We start from the raw sequence: 21,390 nt of genomic DNA, 5'->3' as shown, positions 1-21,390 counted from the left end.
TTTTTCACGCAGTGCAGAACTGATGCATGAAAAAAAAACAAAACTCATGTACACAGCCCCATTGAAATGATTCCCCATGGGTCAGGATTCAGTGCGGGTGCTATGCGTTCACGCATTGCAACTGCGCAGAAAACTCGCTTGTGTGAAAGAGGCCTAAGGCTGGGGCTACACGGCGATCTTGGTTCCGTAAAGCCTCATTCACACGTCAGTGTGCTCCACGGACAGCACACTTCCCCATTCATTATAATGTGTGTATGCAGACATCAGTGTTTTAGCACGGATCCATGCTCTATTTTGTCCGTGTTCACGGATGCATCACGTCCATTATAGTCTATGGGGTCCGTGAAAAACACTGATCATTAGGAAGAGATGCTTTGAAAAAAAAAAAAAATGCAGCTGTTCAGTGTCAGTGGAACATGGAGGGCACACGGATCCTTCACAGATGCATCACTGACCACCTGCTCACGGATTTGAACACGGACGTGTGAATAAGGCTTTACAGTTGTCGCTACTAAGTATCACAGTTTAGCAGAGCAGGCAGCCATAGAAATGAATGAAATTGTAGTGTGACTCGCTAGTTTGCTGCGACACCATTAATTTCTTGCAGATCGGATGTGGACCCATCTATTTCCATTCCGTGGCCCTGCAAAAAAAATATATAAAATAGAACGTGTCCTATTCCTGTCCGTTTTTGCAGACAATAGGCATTTATAACAAAAGGGAAGAACGTACTGATCTGCAAAAGGCCGGTATCTGTATTTTGTGGATCTGCGATTTGCTGACCACAAAAACTGATACGGTCGTGTGGAGGAGGCCTAATGCTGTCCTCTTATGCCTTATTTTTTTTCCCCTCGTTGAGGCCAATGGGGATAATAACCACAACCAGGAAATTATACTGTAGCCAGCAATGAAAGGGTGTGAGGCTCGCCCTGTAATCTGAAGCTTTGTCACATTTACTATAACAGTATCCGGGTGTGTACAGCGCAGGAGTCACACACTGTACATGGGCAATGAATATTTTTTTCACTTTACAGAATAAGTTATGGCGAGTGGGGGGCAGTAACAGTGGGGCCTTAATCAAATATTATTCCCCCACCTCTCTCTCCCTCTTTCTCATGGGGATAGACTACGGGGCTTGTTAGGTCCTTGCTGCAGTCAGAGAGTATAATCTGGTGCTCAGCCACATAGTGCCAAACAATGCTCATAGTGTGCCTGAATGTGGTCATATAGACACAAACAGTGCCTAAACAGGACCATATAGTGGCCAGGGAGCGCCATGCTTTGCCTGAGTAGAGCCAAACATTGCCTATACAGCCTGGTTGTGCCAAATAGTGCCTAGACAGGGTAGAGGGTTTTCTACAGTTTTATCCAGTGTAGACAATCCTCTGTGAGGCAAACTCATCAGCCTGGATACAACTGTAAAAACCCTCAGTTGTGAGAATTATAAGGCCAGGGCAGGCTTTCAGCCTTTTGATGTAAACAAGAATGTTCCCATTCACTGACAGCAAGCAAAGATCTTCACAATGAGGAGGACAAACACAGAGCGTGTTAAAACTGGAAAACCCCTTAAGTTGCCCTACTATTATCAGGAAGCTCTCCACACTGTGGAGATTCCTTTTAATACACCAATTTTTTCCCTCCTCCCATACCCCAGGATAGCTTAGATAGATATTGCATTCAAGAGTTGAGTGAAAACCTGTTAAGTGTAATGGCAGCCATGTTGGTTGTCAGCTAACTTTATCCCTTTTTATAAGAAGTTGATATAGACTTTTCCGATGTTCCTCTGCCCGTTCCTCTTAGCCATACATGTGTCCAGCATGTCCCGGGTGGGCAGGAAGGTGTCCGTGTTCAGAATGAATTGCTGCAGAGCTTGTTCTCCAGGCAAGGCATTTTTCTTGTTCTCCTTATTTACGCTGTCCAATAAGATTCCTCGAATATCCTTGGGTTTTCCCGGAATACCAAACACCATGAACATTCCCAGGCAATCCGAGCCCACCAGGCGGCAGAACTCTTCAAGCTTCTCATAGAGGCTCTTGTTTTTGTAGAAGGCATCTGTGAGTTGTATTTCCTTGAAGGCCCCATAGTGAAATACTTCAGGGTCTCTTCTACTGTCTCCGTCGAAGTCAGACATCTGTAAGGCCTGGACGGCAATCTGAAGCCTCACGGACTTGTCAGGACCCAACAGTGTCCATATCCAGTCCACGCCAAACAAAACGGCCTGCTGCTTGGTCATCTTGCTGGTCGCAATTCGTTCCTCAACGCCCTTCTCAACGCAGAAGTTAATGAAGTTTACCAAGAAAATCTCAGTCAAAGTGTCAGTGCTAGGACGAAGATTGCCATAAGGGTCCTCAAATCCAAGGTAGTCCCTCAGCTTGTGAGAAGCGTGCACCACACCCTGGCTGAATATTTCACAAACGATGTCCACCTTCTCCGGCTGGGAGATTATCACGGGACCTGAGGGTGTCTGACCCATCTTCTTAGGTGATCAGATCTGAGAAGCCGTCATGAAAGTTGAAGTAGCAGAGTGAACAAAACCTGGAGATGTTTGTAATCCTGGCAGCAGCTGCGACCTACACTGAGCTGTAGACTCTCAGCAGGAGGTGTTCGTGGATATAATGATGGGAGGGGCCTGTAATTTATCTTTGCATCTACTGGAACTAGACCGACAACTTTCACATACAGCTTAGTTTAAAGGAGCGGCTGCCATAACGGGTTACAGTCTACGCAAGTGATATGCTGGACATAAATGAATGTATTGATAGGGGGTGCACATACTTAGGACACATGTATGAAACTTATATTAAAGTGTGGAAATATGGAGACACAAAGCCAGTAGACGACACCACTGATTCATTAGAAATATGGCTCTATGTTAGCATGTCATTTGGCAGCTCCTGGCACCATACAGAGGGGAGGAGTATATGTTTTGCAGACCTTGGCACTGGAGCACCCTTAAAATGGACTGAGCGTCTGGTCGGAAGTGCGCTTATCTATCTCTGGTGCTCACATAAAAATGAATGGAGTGGTGACGCACATTTCCGACCAGCCACTACGTCCATTTCAGGGTGGCACCATGGGGTATGGTGCCCCTGTTCTCATGATTGAAGGGGGTCACAGTGGTAGGACCTCCACCCATCTAATAGTCAACCCCTATCCTATGGGTAGAGGATAACTTTCTGTAACTGGAATACCCCTTTAAGCAGAGTTATGCTTTGGATGGCAGACTGTTGCTTCCACTCAACCGGTGCTTGAAGAAATAAAATCATAAAAGTGTATCGTTTTTCTTATCAGAGGAAGAAATGATTTGGGTAGCTGCTGAAATGGACAAACCGAGTTTCATCCAAATTTTTCTATTTTTCAGACGGCAGAGGAACTCGAATCTTTCCGTGTTCGTTTTGGATGAATCCACTAAATCTAAATTTTAGTGCACATGTCAGTGGGAAAAAAGCATTAGGGAGGAAGAAGAAGAGTTCTTCTGTGACTCTGAGAGGAAGTGGGGGGAGGGCTTGCCCTGATTGGCTCCCAGGCTGACAGACAGCCTCGATGAGCCAATCAGTACTGTAGCACGCAGGGAGGTGCCCTAGTAGAACGAGCAGAACACCATTCTGTGCTGGGCTGTGAATAAGGGTGGTTGTGTGATGGTGGCTACCAGGAAAACAATCCTAGGGAATCAGGGAGAGTCAGAAATCAATCAGTCATGCTTATTGCCAGGGACAATGAAGGGAAAGGCTAGGATGCCAAAGAAGAATTGTAAGTGTTGTGTACAACAGAGAGAAGCAGGGCAGCTGACAGAAAGGATAAGAGGAGACTGCAACTGGGCAAGGTCGTCAGTGACAATGGATGCAACATCATGGCCGCCCAGAACCTAGGGGTAATAACACACGCTCCCTGCAGGGCACACATCATCAACCTAGTGGTGCAGCGCTTTCTAAATAAGTACACTGGCGTGCGCAAGGTGCTGACAAAGTCCAGGAGACTGTCCAAGCACTTCAGCCACTCTTACGTGGCAAGGAACGCTGTCCTGGACTGCAGCGACACAAGAAGCGGCCTGCCACTACACCGCTTAATCCACAACATGCCAACTGCTGAAGCCCTTCAAAGAGGCCACAAAGTGTGTTAGCAGGGACAACTGAGGCATGAATGACGTCATCCCTCTCATACTTATCTTAGAATAGACGCTGATGCTCATGCAGCAGGGGACCATGGTGGAAGAAGAGTAGCTGACGCATTTTGCTGTTCGCCCTATAGCTGTTGGGAGCACACAAAGGGAATCTGCCACGGAGGAGGATGATGAAGATGAGGAGCTGCCACTGCAAGAGGAGGAGTTGGAGGAGCAAAAATACGATGATGAGGATGGTACCGGACAACACACCAATTGTCCTAGTATGGGTCGCAGCTGGAAAGAAGTGGCTCCTTGGGCACGCTGGCCAGAATGGCCACCTGTATGCACGCTTGCTTACACAGTGACAGGCATATCATTGACTTCAAGCAGTCTGATGATTAAAGGATAGTCATGCTTTTAGACTCTCTCTACCAAGGCAAAAATGGGGGAATGTTTTCCTCTGGCAGAAAGGGAGGACAAATTACATTACTACCAGGAAACATTGAACGCAGCTTATGATAAGCAGACGCCTGCCACCAGCGTGTCTGAACGTCAGGCTCCCCTCCACGACCCTTCTTCTGCCGACATGAGCAGCATAGTCCGCAGCAGCCATTTCAGTCTTTTCAACATGATGTAGCAGCTTTTCCATGTGCACATCCGGCTGAGGCCAGGCTCCTGCGTCAACCCCCAGGTTCAGACCTACCTAAACTATGGCCAGTCTCTGCCACATACCCAATTCCCTGACCCCATGGATTTCTGGGCAGGCAGACTGGAACAGTGGCCCAAACTGGCACAGCACACTCTCTATCTTCTTTGTTGCCCTGCCTCTAGTGTATTCTCAGAGAGGGTTTTCAGCATGCGGGGTGCGGATTGACACTCAAACGGACCATGTTGTCCTACGCCAGTGTCCAAAACATCACCTTTGTCAAAATGAACCAAGCCTAGATTGAGGAGGATTTGCTGTCTGCCTATTATCACGTTCTGTACGGCTGCTGCTGCAACCTGTATCATGCTACTAATGCCTCTCAATCGTCATTTTACGTGTGTTCACTTTCCACATGGTTGAAATTTTAACTTTTTTGTGGGTGTGGGGTAAGGGGTTAACGCGGTTGAAATTTTAAAGAAGTCAGTTTGCAGATAGTTATGATGAGGAGCCACAAAGTAATGACCAATACAAACAACCAAAGACATCGTGGCAGATACTGATTCATAAAATGAAGATCTTAAGCCAACATAAAAAGTTTGTTACTGTATTAAAGGCGTTGTCCGAGTTATGGAAAAAAATGAAATAGCACTGTAAGGATCCATTCAGACGTCCGTAGTGCATTGCGGATCTACAAATTACGGATTCGCAATACACCTGGCCGACACCCCCATAGAACTGCCTATTCTTGTCCGCAATTTTTTTCTTGAGCCGCGGACCGGAAGATCGGGGGCGCACTCCGGAAATGCGGATACAGAGAGCACATAGTGTGCTCTCCGCATCCATTCCGTCCCCATAGAGAATGAATTGGTCCGCACCCGTTTCTGCAATTTGCGGAACGGATGCGAACCCATTATACGGACATATGAATGAAGCCTAAATCTGATAGTCAGCGATATACAGTTGCAAGAAAAAGTATGTGAACCCTTTGGAATGATATGGATTTCTGCACAAATTGGTCATAAAATGTGATCTGATCTTCATCTAAGTCACAACAATAGACAATCACAGTCTGCTTAAACTAATAACACACAAAGAATTAAATGTTACCATGTTTTTATTGAACACACCATGTAAACATTCACAGTGCAGGTGGAAAAAGTATGTGAACCCTTGGATTTAATAACTGGTTGAACCTCCTTTGGCAGCAATAACTTCAACCAAGCGTTTCCTGTAGTTGCAGATCAGACGTGCACAACGGTCAGGAGTAATTCTTGACCATTCCTCTTTACAGAACGGTTTCAGTTCAGCAATATTCTTGGGATGTCTGGTGTAAATCGCTTTCTTGAGGTCATGCCACAGCATCTCAATCGGGTTGAGGTCAGGACTCTGACTGGGCCACTCCAGAAGGCGTATTTTCTTCTGTTTAAACCATTCTGTTGTTGATTTACTTCTATGCTTTGGGTCGTTGTCCTGTTGCAACACCCATCTTCTGTTGAGCTTCAGCTGGTGGACAGATGGCCTTAAGTTCTCCTGCAAAATGTCTTGATAAACTTGGGAATTCATTTTCCCTTCGATGATAGCAATCCGTCCAGGCCCTGACGCAGCAAAGCAGCCCCAAACCATGATGCCCCCACCACCATACTTCACAGTTGGGATGAGGTTTTGATGTTGGTGTGCTTGTGCCTCTTTTTCTCCACACATAGTGTTGTGTGTTTCTTCCAAACAACTCAACTTTGGTTTCATCTGTCCACAGAATTTTTTGCCAGTACTGCTGTGGAACATCCAGGTGCTCTTGTGCAAACTGTAAACATGCAGCAATGTTTTTTTTTGGACAGCAGTGGCTTCCTCTGTGGTATCCTCCCATGAAATACATTCTTGTTTAGTGTTTTACATATCGTAGATTCGCTAACAGGGATGTTAGCATATGCCAGAGACTTTTGTAAGTCTTTAGCTGACACTCTAGGATTCTTCTTCACCTCATTGAGCACTTTGCGCTGTGCTCTTGCAGTCATCTTTACAGGACGGCCACTCCTAGGGAGAGTAGCAGCAATGCTGAACTTTCTCCATTTATAGACAATTTGTGTTACAGTGGACTGATGAACAGCAAGGCTTTTGGAGATACTTTTATAACCCTTTCCAGCTTTATGCAAGTCAACAATTCTTAACCATAGGTCTTCTGAGAGCTCTTTTGTGCGAGGCATCATTCACATCAGGCAATGCTTCTTGTGAAAAGCAAACCCAGAACTGGTGTGTGTTTTTTATAGGGCAGGGCAGCTGTAACCAACACCTCCAATCTCATCTCATTGATTGGACTCCAGTTGGCTGACACCTCACTCCAATTAGCTCTTGGAGATGCCATTAGTCTAGGGGTTCACATACTTTTTCCACCTGTACTGTGAATGTTTACATGGTGTGTTCAATAAAAACATGCTAACATTTAATTCTTTGTGTGTTATTAGTTTAAGAAGACTGTGATTGTCTATTGTTATGACTTAGATAAAGATCAGATCACATTTTATGACCAATTTGTGCAGAAATCCATATAATTCCAAAGGGTTCACATACTTTTTCTTGCAACTGTATAACTAAGGCTACTTTCACACTTGCGTTCGGGGTTCCGCTTGTGAGTTCCGTTTGAAGGCTCTCACAAGCGGCCCCGAACGGATCCGTCCTGCCCCAATGCATTCTGAGTGGATGCGGATCCACTCAGAATGCATCAGTCTGGCACCGTTTGGCCTCCGTTCCGCTCAGCAGGCGGACATCCGAACGCAGCTTGCAGCGTTTTCGTGTCCGCCTGGCCGTGCGGAGCCAAACGGATCCGTCCAGACTTACAATGCAAGTCAATGGGGACGGATCCGTTTGACGTTGACACAATAAGGTGCAATTGCAAACGGATCCGTCCCCCATTGACTTTCAATGTAAAGTCGGGAGTCCCTATTAATATACCATCGGATTGGAGTTTTCTCCAATCAGATGGTATATTTTAACTTGAAGCGTCCCCATCACCATGGGAACGCCTCTGTTAGAATATACCATCGGATTTGACTTAGATCGTGAAACTCAGATCCGACAGTATATTCTAACACAGAGGCGTTCCCACGGTGATGGGGACGCTTCAAGTTAGAATATACTAAAAGAACTGTGTACATGACTGCCCCCTCCCTCCCCCCCCCCTGTTTTTAACTCATTGGTGGCCAGTGCGGCCGCCCCCCCTCCCTCCGTTTTTAACTCATTGGTGGCCAGTGCGGCCGGCCCCCCCCTCACCCCCTGTTTTTAACTCATTGGTGGCCAGTGCGGCCGGCCCCCCCTCCCCCCCCGTTTTTAACTCATTGGTGGCCAGTGCGGCCGGCCCCCCCCTCCCCCTAATTAAAATTACCGACCCCCCATCATTGGTGGCAGCGGAGAGTTCCGATCGGAGTCCCAGTTTAATCGCTGGGACTCCGATCGGTAACCATGGCAACCAGGACGCTACTGCATTCCTGGCTGCCATGGTTACGTAGCAATTTTAGAAGCATTATACTTACCTGCGACGTCTGTGACCGGCCCGGCGCTCCTCCTACTGGTAAGTGAAAGGTCTGTGCGGCGCATTGCTTATAGCACAGACCTTTCACTTACCAGTAGGAGGAGCGCCCGGCCAGTCACAGACATCGCAGGTAAGTATAATGCTTCTAAAATTGCTAAGTAACCATGGCAACCAGGACTGCAGTAGCATCCTGGTTGCCATGGTTACCGATCGGAGTCCCAGCGATTAAACTGGGACTCAGATCGGAACTCTCCGCTGCCACCAATGATGGGGGGTCATTTTAATTAGGGGGGGGACGGACCGGTCATTTTAATTAGTGGGGGGAGGGGGGCCGACCGCACTGGCCACCAATGAATTAAAAACAGGGGGGGGGGGGGGGCGGCCGCACTGGCCACCAATGAGTTAAAAACAGGGGGGGGGGGGCCGGCCGCACTGGCCACCATTGAGTTAAATATAGGGGAGGGAGGGAGGGAGGGGGGGCCGGCCGCACTGGCCACCAATGAGTTAAAAACAGGGGGGGGGGGGGGGGGGGTCTGCCCCCTGCTGCCTGGCAGCAGGGGGCAGTCATGTACACAGTTCTTTTAGTATATTCTAACTTGAAGCGTCCCCATCACCATGGGAACGCCTCTGTGTTAGAATATACTGTCGGATCTGAGTTTTCACGAAGTGAAAAATCAGATCTGAAAAAAACTGTTATGCAAACGGATCCGTTCTGAACGGATGCAAGCGTTCGCATTATAGGAGTGGATCTGTCTGTACAGACACCAGACGGATCTGCTCCGAACGCAAGTGTGAAAGTAGCCTAAGCTAAGCAAGTTTTAGGCAAAAAAATAACTATTTCCTCATTTCCCTAGTTCTCTTCTGGCCCTTTGCTACTTGCAATAAAAACAATCTCTGCCCCTCCCCCTGCTCTGCTTAGGGAGTGAATACAAGTGCTGCCCCGAGTGACATGTCTGCCTGCTGGGAGACTCTGCAGCATGTTGTATGTGTAGAACTACAAGTCCCAGCTGTATAATGACACTGCTAAGGGAGTGAATACAAGTGCTGCCCTGAGTGACATGTCTGCCTGCTGGGAGACTCAGCAGCATGTTATGTGTAGAACTACAAGTCCCAGCTGTATAATGACACTGCTAAGGGAGTGAATACAAGAGCTGCCCTGAGTGACATGTCTGCCTGCTGGGAGACTCAGCAGCTTGTTGTATGTGTAGAACTACAAGTCCCAGCTGTATAATGACACTGCTAAGGGAGTGAATACAGGTGCTGCCCTGAGTGACATGTCTGCCTGCTGGGAGACTCTGCAGCATGTTGTATGTGTAGAACTACAAGTCCCAGCTGTATAATGACACTGCTAAGGGAGTGAATACAGGTGCTGCCCTGAGTGATATGTCTGCCTGCTGGGAGACTCTGCAGCATGTTGTATGTGTAGGACTACAAGTCCCAGCTGTATAATGACACTACTAAGGGAGTGAATGCAAGTGCTGCCCTGAGTGACATGTCTGCCTGCTGGGAGACTCTGCAGCATGTTGTATGTGTAGGACTACAAGTCCCAGCTGTATAATGACACTGCTAAGGGAGTGGATACAAGAGCTGCCCTGAGTGACATGTCTGCCTGCTGGGAGACTCAGAGGCATGTTGTATGTGTAGAACTACAAGTCCCAGCTGTATAATGACACTGCTAATGGAGTGAATACAAGAGCTGCCCTGAGTGACATGTCTGCCTGCTGGGAGACTCAGCAGCATGTTGTATGTGTAGGACTACAAGTCCCAGCTGTATAATGACACTGCTAAGGGAGTGAATACAAGAGCTGCCCTGAGTGACATGTCTGCCTGCTGGGAGACTCTGCAGCATGTTGTATGTGTAGAACTACAAGTCCCAGCTGTATAATGACACTACTAAGGGAGTGAATGCAAGTGCTGCCCTGAGTGACATGTCTGCCTGCTGGGAGACTCTGCAGCATGTTGTATGTGTAGAACTACAAGTCTCAGCTGTATAATCGTGAAAACTCAGATCTGATTGTATTGTAAGCGAATATAATGAGGCAGTAATGTTCCCAGAGGGGCGTTTTCATTCAAAAGGTGCCCAGGAACACCCTTGAGTGCCCAGGTCCGCCCCCCCTACAGAGCCCAAGCACGCCTCTCTCTCCTCTCATACACTACGCCCCCAGCCTTGCCATTGCTGTCACGTCCCCCACCCCCATCCCGGTTACGTCGCTGGTAGCCGATAACTCCGCCTACCCTTTCCCTTCAGCTTCACCAACAGGCACAGGACCTGCACTCTTCCAGTTTAACTGAGGGCATCAGCCTCAACTGTTTCACTGGGCATGCGCCAAAAACATCACTGGGCTCGGCGCATGCCCAGTGAAACAGTTGAGGCTGATGCCCTCAGTTAAACTGGAAGAGCGCAGGTCCTGTGCCTGTTGCGATATTCGTGAATAATATTCACTATTCGAATATTCGCGCTCAACACCAATAAGCAGCAGCTGGCAGTGCAGGGGGCGTGGCCAGCACAGTGGCGTCTTGTGTACAGATCTCTCAGGCTTGTGCACGAACATTATCAGAGCAGGGAGAGAAGCTGACATCACAGGTCATGTGGCCCTCAGTGAAATCTGAGAAACCAGCCACTGGAGATAAAGTGAGTTAATTGGAAAGCTGTTACATTTGCCCAGTTAGAAACATAGAAAGAACAAAAAAATAACTTGGACAACCCCTTTAATACCAATATTTTCTCAAAGTCCAGGCAATGCTTGGGCCTGCATCATGCCACTAATGCCTCAATTGTCAGTTGCTGTGTACTAATTTTCCACACAGTTGAAATGTAAATATTTTTTTGGGGGAGGGGGGGCTTAACGGTTAAAATAAAAAAAAAATTGGGAGGTGGTCAGATGAAATTTGTACTTTTTTTTGGGGGGGGGGGTTACATTTCTTTAAGCAGCATAAATGTGCGTGATTACTGGGTCAACATGAACATTCACATTCCAGGCAGGATGAAAGCCATCAGTGGACCTCTCCTTGCTGCCGATGCCCCATCTTGCCACTCTTGCCGTCTGTCTGTCTGCCTTCCTACTATTATGTTTTGTACGGCTGCTGCATGCTGCGGCCTGCATCATGTCACTTGCCAACCATCACGTTCCCCAAAGACACTTTTTTTTCTACTTTCATAACACTGTGTTTTAACAACTTCTGCTCCCGATAAGGGACAATTTTTGGAAGCTTTGCAATATGAAAAAGCATAGCACACAGGGGAGGGGGAAAAAAAATTAATTAAAAGAGATGTTTTCCTAACAATTCTGAGTCCTAGGAGACTAGAAGGGGTTATATACCAACTTTCAGGGCAATTGGAGCAACTTTGGTTCGGCCCAAATCGATTCGGGTCCGAACCAAAACTTTTTCCAAAATTCTGTGAACCAGACCTGAAACTAATCTCGACTGGTTCGCTCATTTCTACACTGCGTGCAGAATTATTAGGCAAATGAGTATTTTGACCACATCATCCTCTTTATGCATGTTGTCTTACTCCAAGCTGTATAGGCTCGAAAGCCTACTACCAATTAAGCATATTAGGTGATGTGCATCTCTGTAATGAGAAGGGGTGTGGTCTAATGACATCAACACCCTATATTAGGTGTGCATAATTATTAGGCAACTTCCTTTCCTTTGGCAAAATGGGTCAAAAGAAGGACTTGACAGGCTCAGAAAAGTCAAAAATAGTGAGATATCTTGCAGAGGGATGCAGCACTCTTAAAATTGCAAAGCTTCTGAAGCGTGATCATCGAACAATCAAGCGTTTCATTCAAAATAGTCAACAGCGTCGCAAGAAGCGTGTGGAAAAACCAAGGCGCAAAATAACTGCCCATGAACTGAGAAAAGTCAAGCGTGCAGCTGCCAAGATGCCACTTGCCACCAGTTTGGCCATATTTCAGAGCTGCAACATCACTGGAGTGCCCAAAAGCACAAGGTGTGCAATACTCAGAGACATGGCCAAGGTAAGAAAGGCTGAAAGACGACCACCACTGAACAAGACACACAAGCTAAAACGTCAAGACTGGGCCAAGAAATATCTCAAGACTGATTTTTCTAAGGTTTTATGGACTGATGAAATGAGAGTGAGTCTTGATGGGCCAGATGGATGGGCCCGTGGCTGGATTGGTAAAGGGCAGAGAGCTCCAGTCCGACTCAGACGCCAGCAAGGTGGAGGTGTAGTACTGGTTTGGGCTGGTATCATCAAAGATGAGCTTGTGGGGCCTTTTCGGGTTGAGGATGGAGTCAAGCTCAACTCCCAGTCCTACTGCCAGTTTCTGGAAGACACCTTCTTCAAGCAGTGGTACAGGAAGAAGTCTGCATCCTTCAAGAAAAACATGATTTTCATGCAGGACAATGCTCCATCACACGCGTCCAAGTACTCCACAGCGTGGCTGGCAAGAAAGGGTATAAAAGAAGAAAATCTAATGACATGGCCTCCTTGTTCACCTGATCTGAACCCCATTGAGAACCTGTGGTCCATCATCAAATGTGAGATTTACAAGGAGGGAAAACAGTACACCTCTCTGAACAGTGTCTGGGAGGCTGTGGTTGCTGCTGCACGCAATGTTGATGATGAACAGATCAAAACACTGACAGAATCCATGGATGGCAGGCTTTTGAGTGTCCTTGCAAAGAAAGGTGGCTATATTGGTCACTGATTTGTTTTTGTTTTGTTTTTGAATGTCAGAAATGTATATTTGTGAATGTTGAGATGTTATATTGGTTTCACTGGTAAAAATAAATAATTGAAATGGGTATATATTTGTTTTTTGTTAAGTTGCCTAATAATTATGCACAGTAATAGTCACCTGCACACACAGATATCCCCCTAAAATAGCTAAAACTAAAAACAAACTAAAAACTACTTCCAAAAATATTCAGCTTTGATATTAATGAGTTTTTTGGGTTCATTGAGAACATGGTTGTTGTTCAATAATAAAATTAATCCTCAAAAATACAACTTGCCTAATAATTCTGCACTCCCTGTAGTGCAGAATAAGCTTAAATGGGACAGAATGTTCTACTTAAAAAAAAACAGGAGAGTGTTTCTTGATCTTCCAGTACTAGATGGATGACTGAAACAGGCAAATTAGATGAAAATTCTCTGACGTGTAGGATGCAGCGCCAAAAGCTAATTCAGCAGTGGCCAAACAATCCATATAAGCCATGTTCTTCTTAGAAGAGTCACCACTTCTGAAGGAACCCGTGGATAGGAAAGCAGATTCACAATTTAAAAATCTTATACCCATTGGTGTAACTACTAGAGTAGTAGACGTGTCAGGTGCTAGGGGGCCCATCTCCTCAGTATATACAGTTAGAGCATTACGTCGGTGCTGTGACATCACTGATTTATTTCTGTACATTACCATGCGTATTATTATACTATTGTGATATCACTGTGAGCATTATTACCGAACTATGGGGGAGATTTATAGTCTCCCTTGCACCTGAAAAGTGGCGTTAAAAAGTTTATATAGTATAACACCCCCAACTCCACACAGTATATAGTATAACACCCTCCTGCCCCTCATAGTATATAGTGTAACAACCCTTGCCACACACAGTATATGGTATCATACCTTCTTCCCTACATAGTATATAGTATAACACCTCCTCAGGGGTGGAGTTACAAGCCTGGCAGGAAGTGAAGCTGCCTCCATCTTAGAGTGAGCCTGGGAGAAGCACACAGGAGCTGTGAGAGGAGAATCCCTCGACATCCAAGCGTGGGAGCATCGTTCAGGGACCAGAGCTGCAGCCATGTGGTGATTATCGTGTCCATGACCCTGATATTATACAGAGGAAGGGGAATTTCTGCCAGAAAAGCAGATGAGAGCTGAGGAGTAAAGCTACAGACACTGCGGTACCACATGCTTGTTAGAGAAACCCTTGTTCCATTCACAGTCACCAGCTTATACAAAGCAGACCCGGGCTGGTAAGACTAATCGTGCAGGTACTTCATCACAGTTTTGGCGCCTAAGATCCTAGAGACTGACACCAGGCCTGTAGTCAGTTAGTTAGGTTTTCTATTTGCTGATAAGCTCCACAACAAATTCAAGCCAGGCTGGTGTGTATTCAGGAGAAACACTAGAGGCACATGCTATTTGATACGTTATTGGGGGGTTACTATAGCATGTAATAAGATTATAAGCTGTTGTGCTGTACTGCAGGCTAGCCCCCATCACGCACCCAAATAATTGTCCCTAATTCTAGGGTAATAACAGGTAAGGCGTGGGCCGTGGCTGGTCTATTTAAGGCCCGCCAGTAGTTACATTTACCAGTGATACCTCCAACATCCACCAGAGGGCGCCTCGCTATACTTCACAAGTGTCTCAGCCTCCTGGCTGGGTATATGTAATTGTATTCCTGTGTAACCAGTTCATTACCACGTTTAAGTAAAATACAGTTTTGGCAAAACTGGTGTTGGAGTTACTTTCCTCGTTCGCGACTTCTCTGTATCCTGGGGAGCCTTCCCCGGTACACGGCTTGCAACTATGGTTGCCACCTGCCCGGGATTTCACCGGCAAAGCCGGTATTTTGTTCTTCCTGCCGATACCGGTATTTTTTTTGTAATTTCAACCTAGAGGATTCTGGACCATTGTGACACGTGCAGTGTTCCGACAACCATTGTCCAAAAAGAATAGCAGTCCATCGTGACACTTTCTGGAGGATGTAGTGTTCCATCCATTGTCCCTGGATGATTCTGGATCGTTGTTACACGTGCAGTGTTCCGACAACCATTGTCCCAGAAACATTATGGCCCATTGTGACACTTTCAGTGTTTCATCCATTACCTCTGGAGGACGCTGGCCCATTGTGACATATGCAGTATTCCGTCCTTTGTCCTTGGAGGATGGTGGCCCATTGTGACATATGCAGTATTCCGTCCTTTGTCCCTGGAGGATGGTGGCCCACTGTGACATGTGCAGTATTCCATCCTTTGTCCCTGGAGGATGGTGGCCCTTTATGACATGTGCAGTATTCCATCCATTGTACCTGGAGGATTCTGGACCATAGTGACTTATGTAGTATTCCATCCATTGTCTCTAGACGATACTGGCCCATTGTGAAATGGGCATTGTTTAATCCGTTGTTCCTGGAGGATGCTGTCTTATTGTGACACGTACAGTGTTCTGACAACCATTGTTCCAGAATAACACTATCCCATTGTGATATACAGTTGCAAGAAAAAGTATGTGACCCCTTTGGAATGATATGGATTTCTGCACAAATTGGTAAAATGTGATCTGATCTTCATCTAAGTCACAACAAAAGACAATCACAGTCTGCTTAAACTAATAACACACAAAGAATTAAATGTTACCATGTTTTTATTGAACACACCATGTAAACATTCACAGTGCAGGTGGAAAAAGTATGTGAACCCCTAGACTAATGACATCTCCAAGAGCTAATTGGAGTGAGGTGTCAGCCAACTGGAGTCCAATCAATGAGATGAGATTGGAGGTGTTGGTTACAGCTGCCCTGCCCTATAAAAAACACACACCAGTTCTGGGTTTGCTTTTCACAAGAAGCATTGCCTGATGTGAAGGATGCCTCGCGCAAAAGAGCTCTCAGAAGACCTAGGATTAAGAATTGTTAACTTGCATAAAGCTGGAAAGGGTTATAAAAGTATCTCCAAAAGCCTTGCTGTTCATCAGTCCACGGAAAGACAAATTGTCTATAAATGGAGAAAGTTCAGCACTGCTGCTACTCTCCCTAGTAGTGGCCGTCCTGTAAAGATGACTGCAAGAGCACAGCGCAGACTGCTCAATGAGGTGAAGAAGAATCCTAGAGTGTCAGCTAAAGACTTACAAAAGTCTCTGGCATATGCTAACATCCCTGTTAGCGAATCTACGATACATAAAACACTAAACAAGAATGGATTTCATAGGAGGATACCACAGAGGAAGTCACTGCTGTCCAAAAAAAACATTGCTGCATGTTTACAGTTTGCACAAGAGCACCTGGATGTTCCACAACAGTACTGGCAAAATATTCTGCGGACAGATGAAACCAAAGTTGAGTTGTTTGGAAGAGACACACAACACTATGTGTGGAGAAAAAAAGGCACAGCACACCAACATCAAAACCTCATCCCAATTGTGAAGTATGGTGGTGGGGGCATCATGGTTTGGGGGCTGCTTTGCTGTGTCAGGGCCTGGACGGATTGCTATCATCGAAGGAAAAATGAATTCCCAAGTTTATCAAGACATTATGCAGGAGAACTTAAGGCCATCTGTCCATCCGCTGAAGCTCCACAGAAGATGGGTGTGGCAACAGGACAACGACCCAAAGCATATAAGTAAATCAACAACAGAATGGCTTAAACAGAAGAAAATACGCCTTCTGGAGTGGCCCAGTCAGAGTCCTGACCTCAACCCGATTGAGATGCTGTGGCATGACCTCAAGAAAGCGATTCACACCAGACATCCCAAGAATATTGCTGAACTGAAACAGTTCTGTAAAGAGTAATGGTCAAGAATTACTCCTGACCGTTGTGCACGTCTGATCTGCAACTACAGGAAACGCTTGGTTAAAGTTATTGCTGCCAAAGGAGTTTCAACCTGTTATTAAATCCAAGGGTTCACATACTTTTTCCACTTCCACTGTGAATGTTTACATGGTGTGTTCAATAAAAACATGGTAACATTTAATTCTTTGTGTGTTATTAGTTTAAGCAGACTGTGATTGTCTATTGTTGGGACTTAGATGAAGATCAGATCACATTTTATAACCAATTTGTGCAGAAATCCATATCATTCCAAAGGGTTCACATACTTATTCATGCAACTGTATGCAGTATTCTATCCACTGTCCCTGGAGGATTCGGGCTCATTGTGACATATGCAGTGTTTCATCCATTGTCCCTGGAGACTGCTGTTCCATTGTGAAATGTGCAGTGTTCTGACAAACATTGTCACAGAAGAATGCTGGCCCATTGTGAGACTTTCAGTATTCTATCCACTGTCCCTGGAGGATACTGGCCCATTGTGACATGTGCTGTGTTACATCTACTGTCCCTGGAGGATGCTGGCCCATAGGATGCTGGCCCATTGTGACATGCACAGTGTTTCATCCATTACCTCAAGTCCGGTCCTCGTGAGCCACCTACCAGTCATGTTTTCAGGATTTCTTTAGTATTGAGCAGGTAATATAATTAGTGTCCATGCATCAGGACTTACCACAGGTAATTATTCTGTGGGATAATCTCAAATCCTGACCGGTAGGTGGGTCCCGAGGACCGCAGTTGAGAAACCCTGATCTAGAGGATACTGGCCCATTGTGACATACAGTATGCAGTATCGTATTGATTGTCCCTGGAGGATTCTGGACCATTGTGATAAGAGCAGTTTTCTAACAACCATCGTTCCTGAAGAATACTCGGTCCGTTACACTATCTCATTGTGACACTTTCAGTGTTTCATCCATTACCTCTGAAGGATGCTGGCCCATTCCCATTGTGACATGTGCAGTGTTCCATTAATTGTCCCTGGAGGATTCCAGACCATTGTGACACATGCAATGTTCTGACACCAATTGTCCCAGAAGAATGGTTGCACATTGTGACACTTTCAGTATTCCATCCATTGTCCCTGGAGGATTCTGGACCATAATGACATATACAGTATTCCATCCATTGTCTCTGGAGGATTCTGGCTCATTGTGACATATGCAGTGTTCCATCCATTGTCCCTGGAGGATGCTGGCTCATTGTGACATGGGCATTGTTCTATCCACTGTCCCTGGAGGATTCTGGCTCATTGTGACATATGCATTGTTCCATCCATTGTTCCTGGAGATTTCTAACCATAGTGACACATGCAGTGTTCTGACAACCATTGTCCCTGAAGAATACTGTCCCATTAGGACATGTGCAGTGTTTCAGCCATTGTCCCTGTAGGATGCTGTCTTATTGTGACACATGCAGTGTTATGGCAACCATTGTTCCATAAGAACACTATCCTATTGTGACATATGCAGTATTCCATCCATTGTCCCTGGAGGATGCTGGCCAATTGTGAGATAGGATAAGAAAAAAAAGGGGGGAACCTAACCACCGCGTGGGCGCCAATCCACAAGAAATACTTAGGTCAAATTAGTGTTCTAGATCCATGGGAGAGGAAGGGGACAAAGTCCCAAAAAAGATGATTGTTAGTCACAAAATTCCTTTTGAGTAAATCAATAGAGATGTTTTTAGAGTAACTACTGGGCGCCAAGAGGGGGAAAGTTTGATGTGGAGGAGATAATTAATGGTTACTAGGAGATAGTGGAAGGCTGCCTCAGATGGTTAGATATGTAACAAGCAGAAACATATCATCATGATGAAGGATAGGGGAAAAAAAGGGTGGGCCTAACCACCGCGTGGGCGCCAATCCACAAGAAATGCTTAGGTCAAATTAGTGTTCTAGATCCATGGGTCTACAATAAACATAAGGTATATAAATTGAGATCCATGCAATAGAAATCCAATAGTGGAGGTAATGCTAGAGATAAAAGAAAAAAGAGAGAGGACCCAAAATCTAATTAAGTGAGAGGTTCTCTATGATCAGAGTGGAATAAGATCTGAAGAGGCTTGCGCCACTATCTATATCTGGATACACATGCCCAGTTATAGATCATCAGTTATTGCTAGACAGTAGGGTCAAATAATCAAGCTAAAATAACAATATTAAAATAAACGTGCAAATGTGTATTAAATAACTCACTTCACACGGGGAGATAGTATATGTGATAAAGCTCAAGACACCCATAGGCTAAACTCCCCCGCCAGGATCGCTTGTAGTATCACAGGAATAACCGCAGCAACCATAGACGGTACTTTGGGAAAATGATAGCTTTATTGTAATCAAGGCTCAACGCGTTTCAGGGGTTTACACAAACACCCCCTTCCTCAGGAGCAAATAATATGAATAAAAACATAGAAGACATAAACAAACATGGTATCTGTGGCTTTAAATGGTCTTTCAATTAGGAAGGAGCACATGGTTCGGATGGACCAGAAATGAGGTCACTTCCGGTTCCTGTTTAGTATTCTGGGTCTGCAATATTGGATTAAACTGGTAAAATAAACTAAATATATATACTTATGGTACAATTGTCGCCCATATCGCCCCTCTAAGAGGTCTATCAATGAGATGTATGTGTCCGGGGGCCGCCAGTGGTTCAGAGCCGGTAAGTGCGATGACTTCCGATCCATGGAACGCACCTGTGGAATGCACCAGTCATGTGACTTCCGGTCACATGACGGGTACTGATGCCTCTGCGGCTACGTGAGTTCCGCAACTCACCACGACCAGAATATACATGAAGAGGACATTGCGGGGGCAGGGTTAGGATCGGGAGTGTTTACAAAAGTACGGGGAGGAGCGGAATTCTGGCAAAAAGTGTGCTCCTTCTATATGTGCATAGTGTGAATGTTTTACTAAGTGTATAAGGATCTATAGCGTATAGGTCACGTGCATATACAATTCATATACAGTGTGTTTCTATGTAATATGTATATAGGTTCAACCCCCATATGTCCATCGATACAGTATAAAATATAACATACAAATAAAAACCTAGAATATAACATACAAGTAAAAATGCAAAGGGTGTTACAGGATTATCAAGGTATGTGTCACGGATGATGTTGCAGATAGCTGGAAGTTATGGATAAACATCCGACTGGCTTGATCCCAAACTAAGGAGCATAAAGGTGACCCCTATAAAACCCTAAGAGCTCACCCTGACTGCTCAGAGGTAGACGATTGCATGCCCTCGTACCTAGACTGTGTGACACCTGAAAACCCTATAATAGTGAGGGGACACAACCACCGGCTCCCTGCACTTAATACGGAGGGAGTCAGGGTCACCCAGAATCAAGCCAGCAAGGAAACACAATACATGAAAGGACTTATCTGAACAAGCAGCAACAGAAGTCTCCAGCAGTGAACACTTCAATCCAGAAAGTAGTATAAACCGCAAAGTGAGGCAGTATGGGAGGGAATATAAAGGAAAGAGGATTAGTCTAAATAGGTGACACCTGGGAGAAGGAAATGAGATGACAAAGTGAAACCAAAACAAAGAACATCATGCAAGAGGTAGAAAAGGACGTCTGTCAGACCTTCTCACAGAAGTGGCGGTGACAGTATGCAAATTGAGCCATTATGGAGCATTATGGGGTTTTGAATAAAAAAGCCCTCTGTATACAGATATAAATCCAAGTATAAAAGACGATAATAAATATACGTATATATACTGTATGTGTATATATATATATATATATATATATATATATATATATGAGTAAAAAAAGATATATAGCAGACACCATATAAAAAATCATAAAAATACATTGTTAAATGACCAAATGAGTCAGACTATTTCCATTATCAATTTCTCATCGTCTTATCCGTACACCGATAGGTGTGTATCCCTATAGTGTTCTTAGGTTGGATTAATGTTGTTGATTTTGATATCTGTCTATAAATTATGGGGATCTTGGTGAGTGCAGATCGAATACTTTAATGTAAATATGTGTTAAAAGATTCTACCTAATAATTGATGTATTCTAACGATTCGTTAAGTCCAAATGGGGATAGGGTGTTCAAACGGTATATCCAATACATCTCTTTCCGACAAAAAGTTCGGTAAGAGTTTGGAATCCACTCTAAGGTTGTCACCTTTAGGACTGTAGGGTTGCTGTCATAACACAATGAAAAGTGATGGGAAACACTGAGTCAGAACCTTACATTTAATATTGGAACGGTGTTCGTTCATCCTTATACGTAATGTCTGGGTTGTCCTACCAACATATTGTAGATTACAAGGACATTGGAGTAAATAGATGATATTACTGGACCCACAGTTCATTTCATGTTTAAGTGTGAGTCTTTCTTCTGAGGTAGTACTAATTACTATGTACTATTGTGTCGTGTGTTATGATGGTACAGCACATGCATCTTTTGTTATCGCATTTGAATACCCCTATCTTGGCTGGATTTTTTGGTAGTTGTGAACTTTTGAAGTGACTGTTTTCATTGGGGCTAGTTTTTGAAAAGAGGGGGCTAGAATATTTTTGAGTGTTTGGACTCGTTGGTATGCGACTACAGGGAA

The 21,390-nt window shown here is 45.1% G+C and overlaps 1 protein-coding gene across 1 annotated transcript; it reads right to left on the bottom strand.

Annotated features, from left to right (window-relative positions):
- Nucleotides 1-428: 428 nt before the first annotated feature.
- On the bottom strand, nt 429-2,566 carry REP15 (RAB15 effector protein). Its single transcript, XM_040435985.1, has one exon. It carries the CDS (start codon nt 2,471-2,473, stop codon nt 1,748-1,750), a length of 726 nt encoding a protein of 241 aa, XP_040291919.1. The 5' UTR covers nt 2,474-2,566; the 3' UTR covers nt 429-1,747.
- Nucleotides 2,567-21,390: the final 18,824 nt, after the last annotated feature.

This window comes from Bufo bufo, chromosome 1 (assembly GCF_905171765.1).
Source record: "Bufo bufo chromosome 1, aBufBuf1.1, whole genome shotgun sequence".
Lineage (NCBI taxonomy): Eukaryota > Metazoa > Chordata > Amphibia > Anura > Bufonidae > Bufo > Bufo bufo.
The sequence above is the reverse complement of the archived record's forward strand: the minus strand, read 5'-3'. Positions and strand labels throughout refer to the sequence as shown.